The following is a 24,177-nucleotide window of genomic DNA, read 5'->3' as shown; positions in this document are numbered from 1 at the left end:
GGGTAAACGAGTGCGTGTTTTAATAAGTCTAGGCACAATTCCCCGATGTTGAATTGAGATAAATAACGTGTGCTCATACTATCCCCTTGTTTACTTCTTCTTTCATGTGAATGAGAAAAAGAGAAAAGTTTATGGTTACAGACGCCATTTACCGTTGAAAAGTTCGGTATTTTCGTATTGAGGCGTCCCTCATCAGTGCATATTAGGAGGATTATTGCTACGCTGGTCACGAATGAAGGTCTGTATTGCGATACGACCGGCCGAAAATAATCCGCTTGGGGAGTGGTCCAAATCTCTAAAGGATGTTAGTTGAGTAAACTCTTAAGTCTTTCAGAGCGCCAAGTTATGTCAATAAATTTGGGTATTGCGCAAATTTGGCTCTTCTGGACGATGAGATGATTAATTTACCAGTCCTCCATTCCATCGGTATCTTGAAAGTGTGTTTTAGAATACGGAGAAAACCGCGTAATGGGAAGAGATTTTATCGGAACAAACGAATATGGAGTGTTTGCCAAAAGAATTGTTATTTTTAACCAGAGCAAATAGAGGTTGTGTGATTCACGCCATGCGTATAGGTTACACACGTCAGGTTGTATGCGCTACTCAACAACTGACCACTACAACAGGTTGTTGTGTAGCAACCAAGCCACCCACCCATGCATGGGCGTGCCTTCCCCTAGCATGGCGCCAAAAAGGGGAGTCCATATCTTGCTGAAACATGTCACACAAACCCATGAGCCGACGGTCACGTATCCCAACCAGAATCTAACAGGTGAGTCGCCTCAGTAGACCTGCGCGCTCTTCTCAACAGGGTAGGCATTATTAACGATCCGTCGATTCATAAAGCAACTGCCCGTGGCGTTTCTCGGTAGTTACAGGGCTGGAAGGCAGGATTTTAGATTCGCTCTCGACATCCCCTTTGTTCGTTAGAAGTAATAGATTTCATACCGGCTCTTCGCCGCCGGTGCCTTGGTTTACCTGGACACACAATCCGCGGCGGACGCGGCGGATGATTAATATCTTGTTGTGTTGGTTTGCCTGTAAATCATTTCAGATATTAACCATAGGGACTGTTTGTCCCTATACATCGCGGAAGGAAAAAAGTGCACATTGCATCCAAGTGTCTTTCTTCTACACCGTCTTATTACGCATATAAAGAGGCGGAGAACTATCAGTGGAGGAAATACTTTGTTACAGTTGACACTTCCGACCTAGAATCCCTCACGCTGAAACTCAGGTAAGGTATAAAACGCTTCTTCACTTAGCACCATTTTTCAAAACTTTTTCGCGGGAAATAGAATTTTCATGCTCAGGTGTCGCCGTTATCATCTCCAAATGTCACAGCGGTTATTCTACTTTGTCACTTTGGCGACAGGTGGCGAGGGCAAGTCAGTGCACTTCCAGAATAATTATGTTATCGTTCAAGAAGTTTTCCATTTCAAAACTGAAGCGTGATTTTTTTCCTCAAGACGTGGTAGCTTTGATGATATTAGTTTCAGTTTATACCGTTTTCGGGCTTTCAGAAAGGAATAATTTTCTTCCTACTCGAAGTATCGCGAATCTGTTATCATTTGTGCCTAATCTGTGATGAGGAGGAAGTTACGTGTACACACCGATGAACGCCATGGTCAACTGGTTTCTTCTACTTGGCAGGACCTCGGGGAGAGATAGAACGAGGTAGATAGACAGAAAGAGACAGAGAGACTGAGACAGATAGACAGGGAGCGACAGAGAGAGCATCATGAAGGCGGGAAAAGATGTTTCATTTGATCTTTCAACCTTTCAAATGTCAGTTACCGCGAAGTGCTGGTCTGACGAGTGTTGGTCTTTTGAACTAGGGCAGTTGGCAACCCCGTGTAATTCTGGTATCTACGGCACGTGGCCGAACACAGCGCATTCAGCGACGGAGAATTAAGGAGACGTGTTTGTTTAGCATGGAACTCTCGCCCACCAGTTTTCCAATCGAGTCGATTTCCCCATCTTTTCCGGATATTTGGCATCAGCGACTGATGGGTTGAGCACTAAGAGGACAACAATTTCAAATCTTACGCTTAAAAGCCAATGTGGTGATGATTGTAATCGATTAGCACCGCTTTGGATGAAAATAAAATGCCCAATATTTCTGTATTTTATTGGCTTTTCAAGTTGATTGACAGGGTGTGTTTTGCTCAAATCGGGTCAAGCGATCGGTAAGAGACGGTGTATACAAATGAACAATCTTACCACTTTAACCACATCAGAATATTTCATGGAGGCGTTACCGTGACAACTGGCTGAAAGCGACAACAAAACTTTGTGGATATCCTCGACGATTGCGTAAAACAGGATGAGAGGCTTTTAGCGGTTGAAGTGACAATACAGCGTCCGAGTTCTGTCACCAAGCGACCGTTGAACTGGGTCGTAATCCGAGCTCGTCCAAAACCCCTTTTTTTCTATCTTGGCGGAAAAAGATTTAAACGCTCCGTAACTGAGGCAGCTTGTAACGTGGGTGATGTACTTATACCGTCTCTCATGCGGAGTGTCACGTAAAATATGTACCATGGGCATGAGTGATTGGCGGGCCAGTGAGATGCCAGCGTGTCGTTTTACCAGCGCTGTGACCTGTTGGCCATAAACTCACCGCAATAGACAACAGCGAACAATTTATGAAACAGCATATTTCCATTATCCATTTATTGTCTGGCTTCCCGCCTCTTGCAGGTCGTCGTGCTCCGCGGATCGCATAATCACACCTACAGTGTCGATATCCCATCACTATACTATTTTGCTCTGTAATCTAAATCACTTTTTCCTGTTCTTATTATAGTTATCAGTGTTGTAATTTGAAACCTGATTTTTTTTTATCCCAAACGGCTTGGAGTGATGTATCGCCTATTGACGAGGCTTGTATTTACTTCGGCACTTCCCGCGAGACTAGATACAAGCTTGAAATATGATATAAAAAAACGTGCTTATCTCATCGGTAATAAATCCTATTATGCGCGCTTAATATAAATGTACGTTCAACTTCCATATTTGTTCACATGCTGCCTCTCTTCGGACCCTGCAGGGCGAAACAACTTCGGGGAAGAGAATTTATAAAAAGTGGCAAGAGAAGATGGTAGCGGTGTCCTCAAGGATTTTCGTAGCTGGACTTGTTGTTCTGATAAGTACGCTGCCTGCCGGACACGGAGCTTACGATCCGCTGCAGTGCTACAAACACACAAAGATGAAACACACGGCGGTGAAGGAAGGCTGCCGGCCTCATGTCATCTATGTGGCCGGTTGCTACGGCATGTGCGAAACGGTCGAGGTAAGCAGCGGTAGTTCCACCTGGCTCTTCAATCTATCTTCACCCTTTGAGCGCCAAAGTCTATTTTTGTCCCATTTATGAAATAAACCTCAGTCAATTTTTCTCAAATTTTTCCAAAATTTTGAGAAAAACTGTAGCAAATGAAATGTGATGTCCATTTGGTCAAAAATTATCAAAAAATTACAGAAAAATTCATTAAAACTTGGTAAAAGTTTGCACTAAAATTTTGGCGGGAGAAAATTACAGCGCTCAAAGGGTTAATAAGTTATGTCGTAAAATTCCACTTTTTATTTTATTTTACTTTTGCACTTTTAAATGGTTCTTTTTTTCCGATGCACTTGTCGCTATTCGTTGTCCTAACGTAGCACTCTGTTTATACAACGGGAAACCTGGCATATGAACGACTTCATTCCGAACTGTCCGTTATTTGCGTGCAAACACGATAAGGAACACCTGGAGTCATTAACAACGCCTGTTATCGGTGGAAGGTTACGTAAGTTATGAAAGCTAAACGGGTCCAGTCCACATATTGACGCATGTGACTGTAGTTTAACCTAAGGTGGAATTTGAATATGTTGAATTCATCAACTACGGCGCTCAAACTTTTGTAAACTTTTCGGTATCACATTCTACAGGCTCTAAATGTAGACAGCGTTTCAAAATTCACTTTACGATTTCAGCAATTTGTCCGAATCATAAAATTTGTGAGCGAAGTTCTTGATTTATTGTGTTTGCTTGGCTCTAAAACAAGTACGTGACAACGTCAGTGCATCCTCGTTCTTTCGTTTCAACATGTACCCCGAATACCAGTGTTACATCACGCGCGACTTTCTGACAGCAACGTTGAGGAAGCGTGAATTGATGAGGCGTTTTGGCGGCAGTTAAAATAAAATTTACGACGCGGAATTTGGAAGGAGAGTACACCTGGGCGCAGAAAGAAAATTTCAACTTTGTCCAGAACTTTTTGTTAGTACTCAAGATTGTCGCTGCCAACATGGTGACTTCTGTATAAGATGAATGGCGCAACTACCACATCCTTGAGACTCTCTAGCTGTCAATGTCACTGTCACAATCAAAAACAAGAAATATCAGTTTCACTTGAAGACATCAGACACTACCCTGCCTTCTCCCGCCTCACCTTTCCCTCCGTAACTTTCCTCCCCTCTTCCAAATCTGTCTGTCTGTCTGTGATTTGAAATGTTCTCCGACCGACATATACCACTCAAAATCAATAATCGAAGAGATAAGTAACTTGTACGCCCTAGGTTGGTGGAGATTACAGGCATTCGGGAAACTAAAGAGGCTTTCCGTCTGAGACTAGTTGATCCGATACCGTATAAATGCGAGCGGGTTTTTTTAACAACAATGGTTATTCAAAAAGTTTGACGTTGAGAAAGTACAAACGTATACAGTTTATTCACAGCGGGGAATGGAAAGTCAAAGCCACTTGAGTGCTGTAATTTTTCCCACCAAAATTTCAGTGTAACATTTTACCAATTTTTTTGAGTTTGCTGTATTTTATTTTGGTAGTTTTGGAACAAATGGCCACAACTTTTCGTTTGCCACAATTTTTTGACCAAAATTTTGGGAAAAATCTGAAAAAAATGGCTATATCTTAAAAAAGTTGTTAGTGATATATTCCATCAAGGCAACAAAAGTTGACTTTGGCACTCAAAAGGTTAACCGCAACGAACAAGTTTTTCACGTCAAACACAAAACTGTACGACGTGCAGATTTACAAGGAGTTTCTGGCTTAATTGCCATAGAGATGCTATTTCTCCATTATTTTAGTCCACGCACCACTCTACGAATCAAATTCATTTCGTACATTTGAACTTGAGGACAATGGGGGACTCGAATACCTTCCGAAAAACCAAAATCACGTTTTTACAAGTTTTACGATAGATTGTTCAACACCTCACTGTTCCTAAATATGAATCTGGCGCAAAAGATATACATATTGATTTATCACGACAGGCAATAAACATGTCGTTTATTTTTAAATGAGTTTGCTTTGGCCCCTGGCAAGACAAAAAACCATTAAAATTTTAAAATATTTGATGTTAAACACAGAAACTTCAATCCTGGGGAAAATAAACACAAAAAGGTTATAGTAAAGGAAAGAGGCGTTTTCCTAAAAAAAAGATAGAAAAAATATCTACACCGCCTTTTGGAAAAAAATCTTGATTTAACTCCTTGTGAATTCTCTTGTTCGTTCAATAATTCAAATCATTTTACTCGTATCTCGTGTACCAGTTATCTTTGCCGCAGGTGTTGTCTGCCAGCCCAAACAAAGGCACAATGCTAATAACTGGTGTTCCTAGGAGAGCAGATAATCTTCATTACCGAGTTAATCGAACTAAAATCTCATAAAAATTCAATTTCGCTCGATAAATTGAGTCATATAGATCTTTCTTATCGGCTAGGGCGGTCACCGACCGTGTAGAGGGCCTGCTTCCCCTTGGGCGGGAAGGGGAGTTTCTCTTCTTGCCTTTCGATTTGGTAAAAAACCATCGATGTAAAATCAAGTCAGCTGGGTTTCTTACCGTGTGCAAGGCCGTTCACGGACCCCGGTAGAAAGATGTGGACACGGACGAAACGTCACAGTACTGTAAATTTCCCATAATTCATGGCGATTTGTATTCTCAGAGATTCCCCAGAGAAGCTTACCAGGTCTCCCATGTGTAGATAATATTCATAGACTAGTTGTAAAAATTCTGAAAACGTACTTTTAAGGACACAATACTTCTCAATTCGCATTTTAAATGATTTGGAAAATTATGCAAGATTGAGAGAGGAGATAGCATTTTTGTAAAATTTTCCACTGCTTGTATCTTCGCTCATCATACAGAATAATGTGATGGAAAGTGGGAAGACCAGTTGCACCTGTTTTTTGAAACAAAAGGGTATTGATTTTTCCAATGAAAATGACAAAAAAAAATTAAATTCTAAGTTTTCTCACAGAATGACCCCTTCAGTTCGTCATAACTCGCCGCCTAAAAAGTATGGCATTTGTAGTACCTACAAAACGTGACTTCCATGGTTGTTTAATGGTTATTTGGAAACTTTTGCTGAAATTACTACGTACTTTTACTTGATATTATTTATCAATTATTCTGATGCTGCACATTACTGTTTGCATAAAGTACTGAAAAAAGTTATAAGAAAAGTAACCGTCGAGGATACAAATCAAAGAGAATTGTGGGTAATTTATTGTACTGTGGAAACGGTGGAAGAGGGAGATGGAGGTCAGCCAAAGGCGGGTAGAACCCCACGTGACATCGGTCCCCAACTTCATGTCGCAATAACCAACAACGCCCTTGGTCACCAACGTTTAAAAGAGGAACAAAGCTTTAACCTTAAAACCAAAAAAAAACCATATTTCTGGGGATATGTTGATGCCTTGTTTGGGATTCTTGTCTTCCATACGATCTGCTTTGGTTCCTCCTGGTGAACTTCACAGACCGTCCGTCTTCCTCGGACATCCCGGCGTCTCCGCAGACCACGGTATGGAACCAGCGACAAAAAACCTGTGGGCATAGACACTAGCTCTATACTGTCTATGCCTAGGGTAATTGACATGACCCAGTTTTCCTTAATTGATCGTACCTGAAACAGTTAGGAATCTCCGCAAAAAAGGCGATATTTTGTGACTGGTAAAGGAAGGCTGGTATGAATCGTAGGCTGAGGCGGGTGAGATGAATAAACTTGCCATAGACAATAAGCTGGAACAAACAAGTTATGCTTTCAGAGTTAACTCAGTATGGGGTCGCATGATAATACGTTATCGTACTACACCTTAAATATCTGCAAGAATAAAATATGTTTAAACCTCTCCCGTAGGAACATGTGCTTGATTGTTATATTTTGTCTTTTCAGTTTGATTTATTACCCGTCAGTACATGCATAAATGCATAAAAGCCGAGGACATGGACAATATTTAATGCAAAAGTCGTTTACAAAACCCCTGCAGACAATTCATCACTTTATCTTTTAATATGACACTTTGAAAAAAAAATCTAGCGACGTCTTGTCTTCCCCAAACTGCAATTCAATACATTTATCTGTCGTTTCCGATAACTTGTTTAGCTGACCATTTTCCCACTTTGTGATCGAAACTAGCAATGGTCAAACGGGACATGCGATGAATGCAGCGTCCAGAGTCCCGGTGGGCATCACATAGAAAAACATAAAACGGTCAATTCTGGGTCTGACGTCATCGGGGGGGGGGGCAAGTTTAGATCCTTCCCGGACTGCCTTTGACGATAAAACATGTTGGTCTAACCTGGTTTTATACTACCGTTATATCGTAAACCATAATGACATGAAATTGTTTCAGGAACTGTTAATAGCAGGTAGCTCGGATTCTTGTCCAAAAATGGGTTGTCAACGGTTTAAACACATCTTTTGCACATAGCTCCCAGGTGACTAGGCAAAAATTATTCCCCCTGGCCTCGTAGATTTACACGACTCAATAGTGATAGCTTTTGTGAAATTTTTATCACTTTCCTAAATAATTAATCTTTGCAGCCTTGACAACCGCCACAATCTAACGAAAATTTATGAATCGTCCTCCCCTTTACCATTTTAAATTCTGAGTACTGCATGTTTGAACAGCATGTCCCTCCGGAAGCCAAAGATGTGTCACCAGAGAGGGGCGTATTTTGTCAGTGTAAAGTCGCTCTCAGGTGTGTTATCAAGCGTGTTAAGATCTTGTTGATGCGTCCACGTTTGCTTGGAGTTGTCGCTGTCAACGAGCTTTCCATCAACAGATAGCGTGCCTTGTAAAGAATGAGTTTCATGCCTGCTCTGCCGCTCAATTATCCGAGATATCGTACGATCGTAGTACCTGTCCAACGGACAAAAATGCCCCCTTCATGCTTGAAAAGGAAAATAGTTGTTTAATAACGCCAATGGCTGTATGGTATTCAGGTCCACGAATTACCAATCACGTGTCATTTACCCCTTATTTTCAAACTCATCTGAATAAATTTTGAACAGTTTCAAAATTGTTTACCCACAATGCTTAGCGTCGAAGTCGTGCTAAAGTATTGCTTTGCACAATCAGCCCAAAGAACGGCAGTACCTGAGTAAAGCTAACTAAAGCTGAGTTGCCCTTGGCTATGGCTTTGATGTACGTCCCTTGGCGAGCATTATGACGCTAAATTTTTCGTTGAGCGATCAATCTACCGGGTGTAGACTAAATTCCAGGACGCACGACTAATATTAGTGGGAGACTCGTAGGAGACTGAAAGTACTTATTGTGCCGTCGCCGCGACTTGCAATTCTTTGAGCTATTAATTTTAATGATACCGCGCTGTTTGTCCTGGTAGCGGCAGAAGATACGGCGGGAGTGTGTCGCATATGTTTTTTAAGATGGATGACTTATGTAAGAGCACGGAACGGTGCTACGACCGATCCGTTCCATAACACTTGAGCGACCGTAATCAAGGAAACGATTTATGACGTAATTCATATAATTGATGTTTGGTACCGTTTTGACAAGCAGTCCATGATCCGAGAGGCTTGCAGCGGTATGTGACAGGCAGCTTTAAAGGGAGAGGGACGCTACAGCTCTACATCTACCCCCAAAACTCACTGAGATACTTATCAGTATTTTTTCTTTCAAATAAGCTAATCGATGTTTGAAGCATGTTCATCTCAAAATGTCAGCGATTACATTGCCCCGGAACGTAAAGGAAAATCCTGACTCAAGATTAAATAATGCGTGGGTTTTATATTTGTGTCCTCTTCACTGAAGCACCGAGAGTGCAAAGATTCGGTAAAAATAGCGTCTCCTCCACATTTCTACAGTGGGTCTTCAAAGAATTTTTCGCGAGTGAACGCACGATTTGGGGGGCAGCGTCCGCTTTGTCGCGCCGAGCTAAGAGATGTCGTACTTTACAACTGCGTTTAAATCTTGTCTCCTCGCTACAATATAACCGCCGCTTCCCTTTGTTGAGCTTTAGGAAGAACAGTTTCAACTATTGGATGACGCAATTTACCAAATTCAATGGAATTGCTCCGCGCTTTCCTTCAGATCACGCGATATACTTCGGAGAATGTAATGAAGGTGGCCCATTCATTTCTCCCCGATAATCCATACTGTGTGCGTTAAAATGTGAGAAGACTTTGTAATTATTTTCTGTCGCGTTGGAGGCATTCACTGACATCAGTAAGAAAATTATTAGGTGCGTTTTCCTTTCAAACAGCAGACGTTATCGTATTGTCCGTACTGTTCAATCAGATACAGAAATGTTTAGAACTTTGTTTGGGCTTTTGAGGAATTAAGTTGGCCTTCGAACGTCCATTTTGGGTTCTCGGTATAGATTCTCCGTCGGAGTAAAATTACTACTGTAAAGTACAATTTGCTCCTGTCCAGATCCAATTAAACGGGCGTTGGCGGTAAGCTTCTTTGCCGTTAATTCTCCAAATTAACTCCCCCTTTGATCGTCGAGGCGAAACTGACAGCAGTTTCACAACTATTTACAATCAGGATAATTCGCGTAATCCCATTCTTGTTCCTCATCTAATTATCAAAGATATGATGCCCCCGAGTTGATCTCGCAAAGCGGCAATAGTTGTAATGTTGTTATGTTACTTTCTCGGGCACAGGAAGGAACTAACTTATTAACTAACTGATAAACTAGCCAATCAACCTACCTACCTACCTACCTACCTACCTACCTACCCATCTACCCACCTACCTATCTACTGACCGACCGACATACCTACCTACCTACTACCTACCTACCTATCTACCAAACTACCTACCCACCTACCTACATACCTAACTACATACCTAACTACCTACATACCTACCTACCTACCTATCTACCTACCTACCACTTTACCTACTAACTCACTTTACTTAATAAATTACATACTCACCTACTTAATTACTTACTTACTTACTTACTTACTTACTTACTTACTTACTTACTTACTTACTTACTTACTTACTTACTTACTTACTACTAGTTACCGACCAAGAAACCAACTGACTGGCAAATTAACTGGCAAACGAGTATAGTGGTTAACAAACAAAATGTAGTCAGCAGGGAAATATTACAATCCATAGAAATGATCTACAAACTGCACGGTCCGCCGGTGCGCGAACGCCCATTCCCCTGTCGCGTATGAATAATCAGCTACACTCGGTACATCCAGTTACCGATCATCGTAGCAATACTCGAGTTGGTAGATGCGTCTGTTTGTGAGATAATTGTAAAACTGCGGAAGTGGCATAAAGTGTTTCGTCCCAGAGTGCTCACCGTGTCTTGCTAAGATGCCACCTTTTACAAATCGCTCCACCATGCCAAGAAAAAAAGCTGTCACAAAATTACTCTTCAATTTAAATGTCTACTGACATATTACCAGTTACAGTTTGTAAATATCTTGTTTCGTCTTCATTAAAATCGAATCCCGTTTGGGTATAGTAAAAATGATATTTCATTAAAATCAGACAGGCAAGCGAACAATTTGGATTGGATACCCGGCCCTGTTACAACAACTACAACAGGACTGAGAACACAGGACAATCAATAATCAAATTATACACTAATAAGAAACCAATTGACCGTGACCATCGTAATAGACAGATTAATAACTACCCAGCTCATGAAGACGAGACCACACACTCGAGGAGAAAAGTTCACAAACTTTCAACGCTATATAAAGAGCTGGTATTTCCAATGGGACGGAGAAATCGTGTCTGGTAGTACATGCTGCCGACGGTTGGCAACAGGCCAACATTTCAAACGTATGAAACTTTTCAAAAATATCACGCTCGGGGGTTAAAGACCTTCTGCGGTCAGTTACTCGTGGCCACATAAATGATGTGGCAAGAATTAACACGTACTGCCTGTTCAGTGTAACAGCTCGGCAATACACTATATTAGTTTTATTGGACGACGATAAAAACAGATACACCTCTTCCAAGAGGGACAAACGAGGGAGGTACGCTATATTTGAGTATACAAAAAAAAACGAAAACAGAGGCTAAAGAGTCCGGGTTCATTTGCTCAACGGTGCGTCGTAAAACGGGGATTCTGTGTTTCGGTTCAGGCGGAACTGACGATAGTGCGAGACTGGGGGCCTGCAAAACCATGATGTGACTCTGTCAGCTTAGTTCAGAGAAAAGTGCAACTCAGCTTTTTCTCTGTGTATGCAGCTGAGCCGACTGTTCGGCTAAAAATAAGTTTTCTTCGTGACGAAGCTTCCAGGATTATTCCGACAAAGTTTCAGTATATTTATTGACGGAGAGTCCCTTGTATGATGATGCTTTATGTCCCTACTTATAGTATGCACACTTTCTGACATGCACTCATCCGTGTATTTTACTCACTGGGTTAAGTATAAGTGAGTCATAACTTTAAAGGTTGGACACTTCAACAAATACAATACAGATTTTCAAAGCCCTTGTACATTAACTAACTTTCTTTCATTTTCTATGTTTGATAACGATTCAGGTTCCTAAGTTGGGAGTGCCGTATAAGGAATCGAACCACTTTCTCTGCACCTACGCCTCTTACGAATACCGGTCGATCGAGCTGCCCGACTGCGACGCCGGCGTGGACTCTACCTACGAGTACATCAACGCCGTGACCTGTGCCTGTAGTATGCCCTCTACCGAAGATACGGCGTACTACTTTCGTATGGACAACAGAGCGAAGGGCAGATAACGAGAAGTGTTTAAGAAAAGTGACATCTATATACATATATGTATGCTTTACAAGGAGTGGAAAACGAAATCTAAGCTATAGAAAGACACCCCGAACACTGCCATCTTTCTATACATGGTTTCAATGTATCTATTTTTGATACGACTAACAGAGGAAATAATTTCACCCGGTAGATTTACATTTTTTTTTCATTTTGCCACTTTGGAATCACGTAAACGCAGTGCAAGACTACATCGAAGAAAGCATACCAGGGCAGGAGTTATTTATTTCTTTTCTATTTATTTATAAGTCTTACTTTTAAACATGTGGTTTTCCCCTTTTGCGCTGCCGCCTCGGTATGCTTGAGTGGTTGTCTCATTATAGTTTTATGAGATATCTTGTGACTGCTTCACCGAGTTGGTTTTCAAGGAGGTCATAGCCGGCTTAGATGGCTACAGAGAAGCTAGAATCGGATCTGTCTGTATATATATGAGCTAGTTCAGAGTTCCAGGAGAGGAAAAAGAACAGAGACAACGCAGTTTCTTAGTCAAGTTTATCAGAAAGTAAATAAAAAATATGGACTTCTTTAATTTTAGTGTGAAAGTGTCGGTTCTGCTGGATTATTTCACTCCGAGTTTTACGAATTCTCGTAAAGAGTTCGACGATTGGATACAGAAACTTGAAAGTTGGTGAGTTGTCGGACGTTGCTGAATTGTCTCCGCCAAGTTCATGACTCCATGTGATACAGCTGCAAACAAGAGCATGTCGGGATCGATCGATATGGCCTCATCCATGACGTGGCAATGGTATGGGTGGTTCTCGACCATTGTCAAATGCAGTGACGCAAGACCACACCTCAAATAGATGTGTACTTCAAGACTCCACCTTGTCCACACTCAGCTTATCGCCTATTTTTAGATTTATTTGACGTCACCAGCGGTAGCTGTCGGCATTCCTGTTATGTTTGCCTTCCCCCCCCCCCCCGCCCCTCGACGAGTGCAAGAGAAGGGCACAATTGCATCACCTTGCTCCAACTGCAAACTGGAGGCAGATTTTGCCTCGGTAACAGATTCTCCAATGACGAAAATCTTACTGTTCTTAGTTGGTATGTATTTTGCGTGAGGTCACTATGAAACCCGAATAGCAAATTCAATTTTCCCGACGTTGCTGTTTAGTGAAATCGACAATACATTTTTTCCACGGCTATAACAAGGAGAATGGCGGCCATTTTTATTTCCATAAATATGTAAACTTTAGCTACTGTGATCCGAAAAAAAAATTGGTGACCGTTAATTTTATTCTTCACAATGGTTTGAAGTTTCCTTAAACAATTATTCAAAATATTCATTTTCAAGTGCGCATTACATATACTGCTTTGAAGATTAATCCCAAATTCTACATTATACATGTTCTAACTGTTGGCCAACACAGGAGTGGCATTCAGCCAAAATACGAGTGCAGTTATTGCAACACATGTACCAGAAGTTCGTATTGCGAAACCTATGTTTGTTTTTACCCCTTAACCAAGAGTTTAAGTGCGATCTTCAGCACATTGACCGGGGTATGTATTGATCCCCCGTCCCCCGTAAACACCCTTTGTCACAGTCGAGCTAAACGTGTCCACATACATGTGTTTTGAAGAACATGTATGCGTGTGCTGCATGTTGTCTGTTAATGAGTGTCGTTTCCAGACAAAAAAATGTAGTCATTGACTGTCATCTAACATTACTGAGACAAACGAGCCCCAGTGAACAGTAAAAATAAATCCTTTTGCAACGGCCAATCGTAAAGCTTGAGTTTGCAGAACACGTTAAAATTAGATCGGTGCTCTTATTTCCTTTATCCCGTTTTATGCTCTCGACGACTTGAACTTCGAAATTGGGGAACCGCATTACGGGAAATTGGTTCGTTGTTCTTTTAATGCATATGATAACGACGCCGTCGTTATTCTAACCGACCCGCTCACGAGACACGAGAGAGAACCCGTATTGGGAACACGAGTACATTAGGATAGAGTGCACGAAGCAGTAAATCTTTGGTTTGAGGCGAAACTTTTTTTCAAGATAATGACTAACACTCAGCACAAATTGTAAAAAAAACTAGAATGGCGAGTTCATTTGACGGAGGCAGTTAATTATATTATAACGTTGAAAGTAAGAGAAGAACATATTAGAACCGAGTATTGATGGTGAATTAGATTTGTAATCTAACTTATCTGAGATAATGCTATCATCAAAACGACAAGATGGGTCCCGTAAGCCGAGCAGCGGTGACGTCACGTCTCCAAGTAGAAACCCGAGAGAGCATGTTCGCCCGATGGATTAGCTAAAACATTATGCCAATTCTATTCGTTTTGATATTCAAATTGTTTTCTTTCGGCTACAGACGGGGTCACGTTGCATCTCGAAACGCCGTCTCCCCCTCCCCCCCCCCCCCCCCCCCTGGACGTCGTTTATTTGGTAGCGAGCTACAACGGTCAAAATAGAAGAGAAAACGCGGCTGTATGAGTTCTGCAAGGGACACAGGCCCATTGTCGTTTTAAGGAGGGGGGCACAGTTATGAATTGCGAAACGTGTTGGGAGGATGAATATCACCATGCTACGTCCGCATACCATGTGAAGTTCATACATAACTCTTTTTTGACATTTATGCCAATTATGTCTGATTATAATGATCCATTACGAAGTCGTTTGGCTCTAAACGTTTCGATTGTGGAGATCGTAAATAACGCCTAGAATATTGAGGGCGAGGTGCGAGAATCGATTTCATGGATGCTGTCGCCGCTGGAATCCACTCGGGCAGTAATAATAGTCCACCAAGTCACATGTGCATGTGCCGTGCACGCTGCGTCAACCTGTTCGGCTAATGAGTCTCCCGAGGACCAGTTCTTTCAAGATCATATAATATAATGACAGTAGCGGCCATAAACACCGCTACTTTATATCTCATTTCCCCCACTGAACCCACACTCACAAAATGCCCCCAGTAACCCAATCTCAGTCCGGAACGACGGCAACCTTTAGGCTACGGTGCTGTCTTTTTCGCTAAGCCCTTCTTCGCGTTCTGAAAATTTCCTCCGGTTTACGTCATTTTAATTTACGCGAGTGTGTGCACTGAATTCCAGAGGGACGATTTCCCGAGCGAAACTGTCTGTGGATGTCCATAGAGGTCAGCGATGATGTCACACAACAACTGAACGTTCATTGGGTGGTATAAATCGAACACAGCCAATGATAATGAGGGAGGGATGCCGTGATTGACATAAACACCACACACAGGTAGACAAAGGTACAACGTCTTTGTATTGAAAAAAAAAATTGAAAACGAGCCTCAACATTTGGTTAAGGACGAAATATTGAATACCGTATCGGAATTGTCATTACAAACTTATTCGTTCGTTGTGTGAGACAGGCTAGGCGGGAGAAGGAAACGATTCGGTAGAGAGACGCAGGGTGGCGAGGGACCTTACGCTGAGGGCGGTAGAGAGAGAGTGTGTGTGCGATCTTTCTTATAGAGTACACTGTCCTTCACAGGTAAGTGACTAGTCCCCTCTTCCTTTAATTAGATGAAACTCCCGCCATTTACAACGATTGGAAGGAGAGTCGACTTAAATGGGATGGAAGCTACAACGCGACGATAAGCTTCCGAAAGATTAGGGGGGAAGAGATCTGGCGGGCAATTATGCGAGACAGGACTTCCAAGCGCAAGCGCTGCTTAAACACCACCTAAAATATACCTGGCGATACCGTGAGCTATCTGAGCTCGAGATGTCGCGAAGGATATATACTCTCGCTTGTAAGAGTGCTCGCATGCAATTTTATGTCTCCATAAGCACCATCCTCGTGTTACAACGAACGCAACGCGATAATTTCAAATTCACAGAAAAAATCGACCCGCGGTGGCGATGAAAAGCGACGTATGCCGAGGGAAGTATGGAGAAAAGGGGGAGTTTGTTCCCGAAGAAAAAAAAGGCCGCCCACGCAAGTCCTTTATTGTGTGACTGAAAGAATTCCTTTAAATAGTTGATTTTTGTTTGCTTAAGTATATGCGTTATAATGTATATATGTCCAGAACAGATCCTTACTTAACCACATATTTCTGTCGTTCGCAGCTCGGAACAAATCGCTATACTGGCGTCCATTCTTTCTTTTTTTTTTACCAGCTGTGAAAGAACGCAATGGAAGCATACACATGTTTCCATAAGCGAGTATACTTTATAGCACTTTGAGAGATTGGGTGCCAGTGCAGTGTGTTCATTATCGCGGTGTAAGGCTGTTAAAATCTGGAAAGCCTGAAACAGCAAATTAGAGGGACCTGGTGAATGTACCTACTTCACTAAGCCGACGCACGACGAGCCCTTGCATTTGATTATGCAAGACATCGTAAGTGTCACGCGAGGGCGGGGTGCCAAACTTGACAAAACGCTGCGGAAAATTTGGGAATGTCGCTAAAAATAGCTACCTGTATAGTTACAACAACCTGTTTCTGTTTGCATTATGTCTTATGCGCTTAAGAGGAAGAGAAAAAAAAGCGACGGTCACAGCAAATATTTGCCGAAAAACCCAAATCCAAACAGAACGATTCCGCTAGATTACACGTGGAGTTAGGATCACAGTGGGCAATCGATCGCTGCGTTAAGTAGTTGAAGCCGACGAGAAATAATGAAATCCAAGAAAAAAGAAATGGATCAACATACGTCATCTCTTCTGATTGGAAATTCGACCCCGTTTTAGGCAACGACAGAAGACAACTGCAATTGTACGAAGTAGGGGACGTTCTTATGTAAGACCTTCGGGGACTTTCTGGCGCAGAGGACGATATAATGTAACATTGTACCACGAGGGACCGTGATTGTACAGTGTACCATAGGAGCGAGAGGCGAGCGGAGTTCCCATGACAAAAGCCTCAATTACCAGCGTTAGGCTGATGTAATTCAACAGAAAGCAGTTTGCAATGACTAGCTCGGGGTCTCTAATAGCCGTGTATGTCGCCGACGAATTAGCAATAATTCTGAATAATGCCTGGAAAAAATGAAACACGATAGCCGTCAATTACACTTCGTTGGTAATGAAAGCCCAGAGATTTAAAAGCATCGAAAGTGATTTCCTGTCATTTTTTTGCAAATCACCTCTGACACAGCACATTTTCAAACTAGTTATTTCCGCTAATCATGCGCGGTATTTCGTTGTCCTAATTGTTTACCGCCGAATAAAAAAAAAGGGAATCTGCGTTTATGACACCAACCCCAACATCCCATCGTAGGTGTGAGCATCAAATATTGTCGACAGTGCTCCTGCGTTAATTGATTCACAATTTGCAAGTTTTGCTGTCAGGCGAGCAAGGTAGACGTTTGTCGTAAACGTTGCAGTTATTAGCCAACGCATAGTCTGATCATTTGGTCGAAAACGTCATGCTCTTTAGAAGGTGTAAAACTCGCTGTGGTTATGTGTGTATTTGATAGTTTGCGACGTAAATGAATTAAGTTAGCCAACCCAGGGACATCAGCCTCAGTGTAAACGCCTTATATATATATATATATATATATATATATATATATATATATATATATATATATATATATATATATAATATTAAGTGCATATCGCTTAATCAAAATAACGAATGATAAGAGTAATACTAAAAATCATCTTGAAGAGCTTTGAGTATGAACACTTGCGCATGCGCTTCCTTCTATGACGTACTTCCGAACAACTTGAGCCTTGAAGCATATCAACGATAAAAGCGGAAGTGGATCTATTGTTAATCTGCTAATCCTGATGCTAAACTAACTTTTCTTTGATGATTATTTGAGCCGTTTCCGCTATGCTTGTATCAATGGGGACATGTAGAGGGCGCAGGCTGGACATAAATTTTCTCTTTGTTGAAGATTGATTTTTTGTTTCTACGTTAACGCCTTTTTAGGATGTCATTTAATGAATTATTGACCTCGTTGCTCGGGGGTCTAACGGAACCAACCAAGGACCACAATCTGTTAGAAAAGCTAGCCAATCGTGTTGATATGTGCCATTTTTTCATCAACAACCAGTGGAAATCATTCTCTGGGCACCAAATCGTTAAAATGATATCGCTGAAAGATAAACTTGTGTGCAGAGTGATATAATTGATACGGGGTAATTTTAGCGAGACTGCAATAAAACGTGCAAGAACACTGGAGTGCGAGATATCTGCGTTTACAGTTAAGCTTTGTCAGCGCGCCTGGCGGTCAAAGCTCAGACAACCTTAGTGTTTTGAGGTCAAAACGTACAGTAAGGCACCCGAACGATTGAAAAGTGTTGACAAAGGGATGACGTAACGTATACCCGTAAAGGCAAACAATAGCCACCAACTTTTCCCAATCGGTCATTGTCCTCTCCTCCACAGTTCAAGAAGAGCGTTGTCATGACAGCGATTAAAAAAACCCACCTCCTCCGCTGAGGCGAATGCCTGCAGATTTGCAACGTTTAATCTACACTGCGTTTATGTTAGCGGCTGGCCCAGTATATACATTGGAAGCAACGAAGCTGTCGGTGATTGCCGGTCGGCGTAGGTAGTTCACATATCTCTCCTCTTTGAACTCGCGATTGGATTGCATCTTTCGCTCAATTTTCCGAAAACCCCTTTGATGCTTTTCAATGCGGGATCGCGAGGTTTAAGATTCGACGCGTTAAGTGATTTCAGGGTTGATTAAAACGGCGTGTGATACAAAAACGCTGACATTTGAAACTCTGAAAATGGGGTCCTTTCGTGGCTCGTGAGAAGCGAGCCTATCAATAATGCAAAAGCGCTGAAATATAAAGGGTCCAGTGATTACTCAGATGCGATAAGCACAGGGAAGTGACGATGTCGACGTTTATCAAAATTTACCCAGTGAGGTAAACCTCCGATTGTAGGGTCCCCACGTGCTGTCAAGTTGGTGGTGGCTACCTTAGGCGCTGAAACTACGTGAAAAGTGAGAGACCGTGTTTCAAAGCTCGTGTGAACCATCAACTCGGGCCCTCATTCATGTGTAAGATTTAACACCTCTTTTACAAATAAAAATATACGTGTGACGTACCAGTCAAGGCTTATAGTTATTTTAAAGGGATACAGCCGTCGGAACTGCTCTCGAAGGTCTTATTGAACCCATACGACCAATGTAAACACTGTATCCAAGGGTACGATGGCGATTGATAGAAGTTAAAACATGCCTGTCATAATCTATATCGTATGATTTAAATGTTGCAGTTATGATGATGATGAGACGCGTCTAAATATCGTGCATGAAATACATCGTTTGTAAACAAGAAACTCGCGCAGGCGCAGTTCCGACGACCGTTTCCCTTTAACCACGAGTGCCTGTTTCGGTGCGCACCTTTTGGAATGTGCAGACCACGAGGAAATTGCGCTCAAATGTACTTTGTGTTTTCAGCAACGAATTTGGATCTCCTCAACGCGTGCCATGGCTCTTTCTTTCGGTTGCTTGTAGCTTCCTATGTTATTGATTGGTAAAGCTTCCCGCTGTGTCTGAGGCGATGAAAATCAACTCAGTAGTCGGTCTAGCCTCCTGAATTGGTGTGAATCCCAAAATTAATAAAAAAAGAGACGTAGGCCTAATTCTGTTCACAATCATGGAACATTGTATCTTTTAAATGAGAACATTATTTCACTTTCTCTAGTTCACACCCACACGTGACCTGTCTCTGCGCCACGACTTCCAAAACACACAGAAGGGTTTGGATTGAGTCCTGATATACCGAACAATACTTTAAGTCTGCTATCAGTTTCGGAAACTTACACTAAGGTGCTAAATTTTATCAAAATCACCTTTTTATGTGCTGGAGAAAATCTTACAAAATAAACGCACAAACAAACCGGGTCCCCCATAGCCGTAAGCTTACATCAGTGTTCAGAGGGTTGGTAGACGATCACATGTCGGAGCCTAGGGTTCATCGCCCTTCCGTCAATAGTTAACTTCGGTCCTTGCTAAACACGCTCAGACAATGATCACCAGGTTATGTCGAATAGAATGAATAAACCAATGAGGTTAGTGACCTGTCTGTCTTCCGAGGCCCTCCGAATGGACTAAGTTTAATTTAGAAAACAAATATTGTATAATTGATAAGAATACTAAATGCCCCAGACAGGTCATTATTTGGACCATTATTCATATACATGTACAATCATAGAATTCCCAAGCAAGGACCGACCGTTAACAAACGTTACATATCTTCTCTGCACAATGTTTTTAGAAACACTACATATACTGTCATACACATTTAGGCGTAAAAACACTGACATAACAGCGGACACTTTGCACTAACACAAATCAATGCACTAGTTATGGCAGGAGTTATAATGAAAGCGAAATTGCCCCGATACATATGATAGAGGGGTCGACGCGCGTAGGCTGAACGCACCCGAAGACTCGAGGATAATTGAGCCAAATTAATATCGATCGTTCGCTAATTGTGCCGAATTAATTGTTCAAATAAATCAAGGGCATGTGCCAGGCAAAGGGCGATTCCCGCCAGCGCAAGATCGTCTATCAAGAGCCCAATGTAAACCGAGTGACTGTAAAACGCATCTGTGTAATGTCTTAAACAGCACACGAGCGGAATACGGCCGTTGATCACCGAGATCAATCTTCAGGGATGGACGCTGTCGTCTGTTCGGCGGAATACCAATCATGGGAGCGATTTTATTGCATTCTTTCGCGTGTCCTTCTGATCCTCTCGACTGCACAGTTCCGCTTTTGAGACGATTGCAGACGACACGTGACAACGAAAAGGTAACCATTTGTAAATAAACCGATGGATTCTGCTAAAACACGATACCAGAAGTTACAAAAAGTCTACAGTCAATCGCAAATGTTGAGCCATGGTTCAAATATTTGAGACCATCCGCTGTCTGACGATATCGCCAACTTAAGAAACGAGTCTGCTCTTCTAACGAGAGCTAAACTATGATCTTACTGTTCGGGATACTTTGCGAATACATTATTTACGATTTTCGAGGTTAGCTTAGTCATGTTCATGGTTTGTCATTCTCTTAATATAGCCATCTATCAAAGAAGAGTAGCAGATTAGTAAAGAATTGTAAAACTTTGAGAGTCCAAATTATCTGTCGCATTCTACCTGAAATAAATTGCCTCTCGGCCACGGATATCCGAACTCTGAAACTTTTACAATACTGTATGAGGCTACCACTTTTTGGTCTCGTTTTCAAGCTTATGGAGTGAATAAGGGTTTTATCGGCTTATTCCTGCGAAAATTGAACATTTAACGCTTACCCATACAGTTCATACAGGGATGGCGGCCATTTTGAATTACAAGTGTTGGTAAATATTGCAATTGGGCAATATGTTTCCCTACAATGAAATCTTTATTGTTTATTTCGAAAGATAAAGGGACAAAGTGTCGTAACGCCTACGAGAAAGTTTGAGAGAGAGTTCGTCTTTAAACTTAATAGGCGCTAACTGTCTTAATCAAATTAGACCAGCTGGTTATTGAAATTTTAAGCATTTTGTGGCTTTTACACCTCTTCGTAAACTGTTTTAGCTGGTAATATTGGCCTCGGTCTGGTTTGGCTACGTCACTGATCACGTGAATACATCAGCCAATCGCTGGCTGCACCTCGCAGCTTTATTTTAAACCATCCGTTGCTTATTTGTACTCCGCTAACAGGCCGATTTTGTTTAGTGTCTCATCTAACCCCTAATTTTATAATTTTGAATATTTCTTTACAACGACAAAGTCAATTTTTGACTGATTTAGGAGCAGCATAGGAAATCAGACTGGGAGCTAGTTTCACGTACAAAATGTTATTCTTTGTGACCGACAGTGATGTTGTTACCGGTCAACACAGAGTGCGTGATTGGACGCAGTTTAAACTTCGTCAACATGTTGTCTCTGTTGTTCAGACATCTAGTGTGCAAAAAGTCAGGCATTCAATGTGAGAGGATGAGTATAGTTTCGAGAGTGCTTGTGGAAGTTGGGTACATTGAACCATATTGTAGTGGTAACGCCGTCGTGAACATCATCAAAAGCAGCAATTGTTCGGTGAAAGCTTCTCATACGCGGTAACAAAACCACGACAAAAATAAAACAAAATACATCAACAGCGAAGGTATAGGAGTCTGCGCTCCCTATGCTGTGTATATCGGTGGGATGCATACATTATTTCCAATTCTTGTCAAAGTGGGTCACCAAGCAACTGTTAATCAGCAATCGTTCTTCAAATTAACTTTACTCAACTTTCTATCTCTTTGAAATCAAACACACATGAAGATGTAGCCTCCATGCCCACTACGAGCAAATAATGCCTTTATTTTTTTCAGTGAAAAGTTTTAAGGTACAATGCACCTCGGGGGCAGATATTCGGACTCTAAAACTTTTACAATATTCTTTTGGCCTACCCCTTGTGGTGAGTGGTACTTCATTTTGAAGCTCATGTAATAACTAAAGTTTTCACCTGTTTTTTCGTGGAATTGGAAAAATTTAATGTTTGCCTGTACAGTTAACACAGGGATGGCGGCCGTTTTGAATGTGGGGTGTCGGCAAATATTGAGTGATTTATTTCTGAAGTCCCAAAATTTTTTACGGTGACCCCTGATTTTTACTCTTGATTTCGAAAAGGAATGATTTAAAATTTCCTTGTTGAAGCTATAGCAAGAGTTTAAAGGTATACTGTCACCTGTTCCAATCTTGCTATCAGTTACCATGGAAAGAGAAAATCTAACCAATCATAGATTTTAAGCGGGTGGCCGCTTTTTAAAAACAGCGCCCTCACATGGGCATTTTGAATACCAAGGAACGCCCCTTTGACCATATGTGGTCATTATTTAGATTACAGGTGACTGTATACCTTAAAGTCTTTTGATTTCGAGGCGCGTACTACCTTAATCAAAAGACCTTCAACTGGTGTGATGAGCATTTTGTTCTCGTCGCATTCGAACGGCAAAGGCCTTGACATTTCTCGATGAGAATGCTGTCCTTCATTCTTGACAGCCCCCTGCCCATTACGCCAAATTGATTTCTCAATCTGTTGTTTGAAAATCGAATGCTGCTAATAAAACTCTAATTCAAATAGCCACTTGATCTCTCGTTTCAAATCAACGGCGGCAAAATTCTCGCGACGCTTTATCACGAAGTCATGCGGGCAAAATACTCCACGCTGATTGGTAAATTGGCAGGCTGCCCCCTTCCTAAATGTCTATTCAATTTTCTTTCAGAAGGGGATACAAAAGAATTGTCGAACAGAGAATGCAGGCAAAGTTTCTTGAACAGGAAGAATTACAACGGATGCCAGCGAAAAGTAAACCGCACAACAAACGCTTTCTATCTATACGTAGGCAACCACGATCGATATGGAGTGATGTCATTCGGACCGAGAACCGACTTAATTACAAAAAGCGAGGATAGCTGAGCTATTCGTTCCAAGCACCCCTTAATATGTACATCCTTTGCATCGGGCATCTTATTAAATCGTGATCACTTCTTATTAATTGCACGGGGCACTGATGGGCATCAAGTGTACCGATAGTGTTTTGCACGGCTTCCCACGGGACCTAGCATTTTCTCCCTTCATCCATCAAACGTTAGAGGTGACCTCTTACTGACGCAGTCTGAGACGGTGTTCTCTTACTTTCATAATCTTAGAGGTAGCTTTCCGCTAATTGGATATCTGCTTTTTTGAAGTCATACAATCACTCTTCATTAAGTGTAGGATGATGCAAAATTCAAAGAATTGACACCGTGGTTCTGGTAAGATATTGTATTTCTTTTTCATTCTTGTTTTAATGCACCATTTAACATCCGAAGTGTAAAAATATAGTCAAGGAGCAGATTTAAAATGTGTTCTCCTCGAAGATCCCTAAACCGACTTATAGGCGACCAGAGACATTATTTGATATTTCGCTGTCCACCCGGGATTACAGACCGCGCGTTCTATAGCGACCATACTGTTTTTTTCGGTTTCCATGACGATTGAGACGGGGACCAGCGAGATGGTACAATTGGGCTGACGTCACCAGCGCGCGTCTGCAACCGCGGTAGGGGTTATCGCAGGTCCCCTTTTCCCATTTCGAATATGAATATCGAGGTATTAGACGTCGCTTTTGAATGCATGTTTCCTCGAAGACATCAGTGAAAGAACTGCGCGGAATACAAACTGTCACATTTATTGGAAGTAAAATATTTTCATATTGTTTATGACAGATTGGAATGGTAATAACAGAGATGGCAC

At 41.7% G+C, this 24,177-nt stretch overlaps 1 protein-coding gene across 3 annotated transcripts; it reads left to right on the top strand.

Annotated features, from left to right (window-relative positions):
• The first annotated feature begins 629 nt into the window (after positions 1-629).
• Positions 630-12,550, top strand: LOC139149711 (glycoprotein hormone beta-5-like). 3 transcript variants are annotated; one of them, XM_070721607.1, is made up of 4 exons: positions 631-772; positions 1,055-1,237; positions 3,050-3,292; positions 11,764-12,550. In XM_070721607.1, the coding sequence occupies exons 3-4, from the start codon at positions 3,098-3,100 to the stop codon at positions 11,974-11,976; spliced, it is 408 nt and encodes a 135-aa protein (XP_070577708.1). In that variant the 5' UTR covers positions 631-772; positions 1,055-1,237; positions 3,050-3,097; the 3' UTR covers positions 11,977-12,550. The 3 variants fall into 3 exon arrangements, with proteins under 3 accessions (XP_070577709.1, XP_070577708.1, XP_070577707.1); XM_070721608.1 differs by lacking the exon at positions 1,055-1,237 and having other exon boundaries at positions 630-772; XM_070721606.1 differs by lacking the exon at positions 631-772 and having other exon boundaries at positions 779-1,237.
• Positions 12,551-24,177: the final 11,627 nt, after the last annotated feature.

Source organism: Ptychodera flava, chromosome 14 (genome assembly GCF_041260155.1).
Source record: "Ptychodera flava strain L36383 chromosome 14, AS_Pfla_20210202, whole genome shotgun sequence".
Lineage (NCBI taxonomy): Eukaryota > Metazoa > Hemichordata > Enteropneusta > Ptychoderidae > Ptychodera > Ptychodera flava.
Note: the sequence above shows the minus strand (reverse complement) of the source record. Positions and strands in the feature narration are given on the sequence as shown.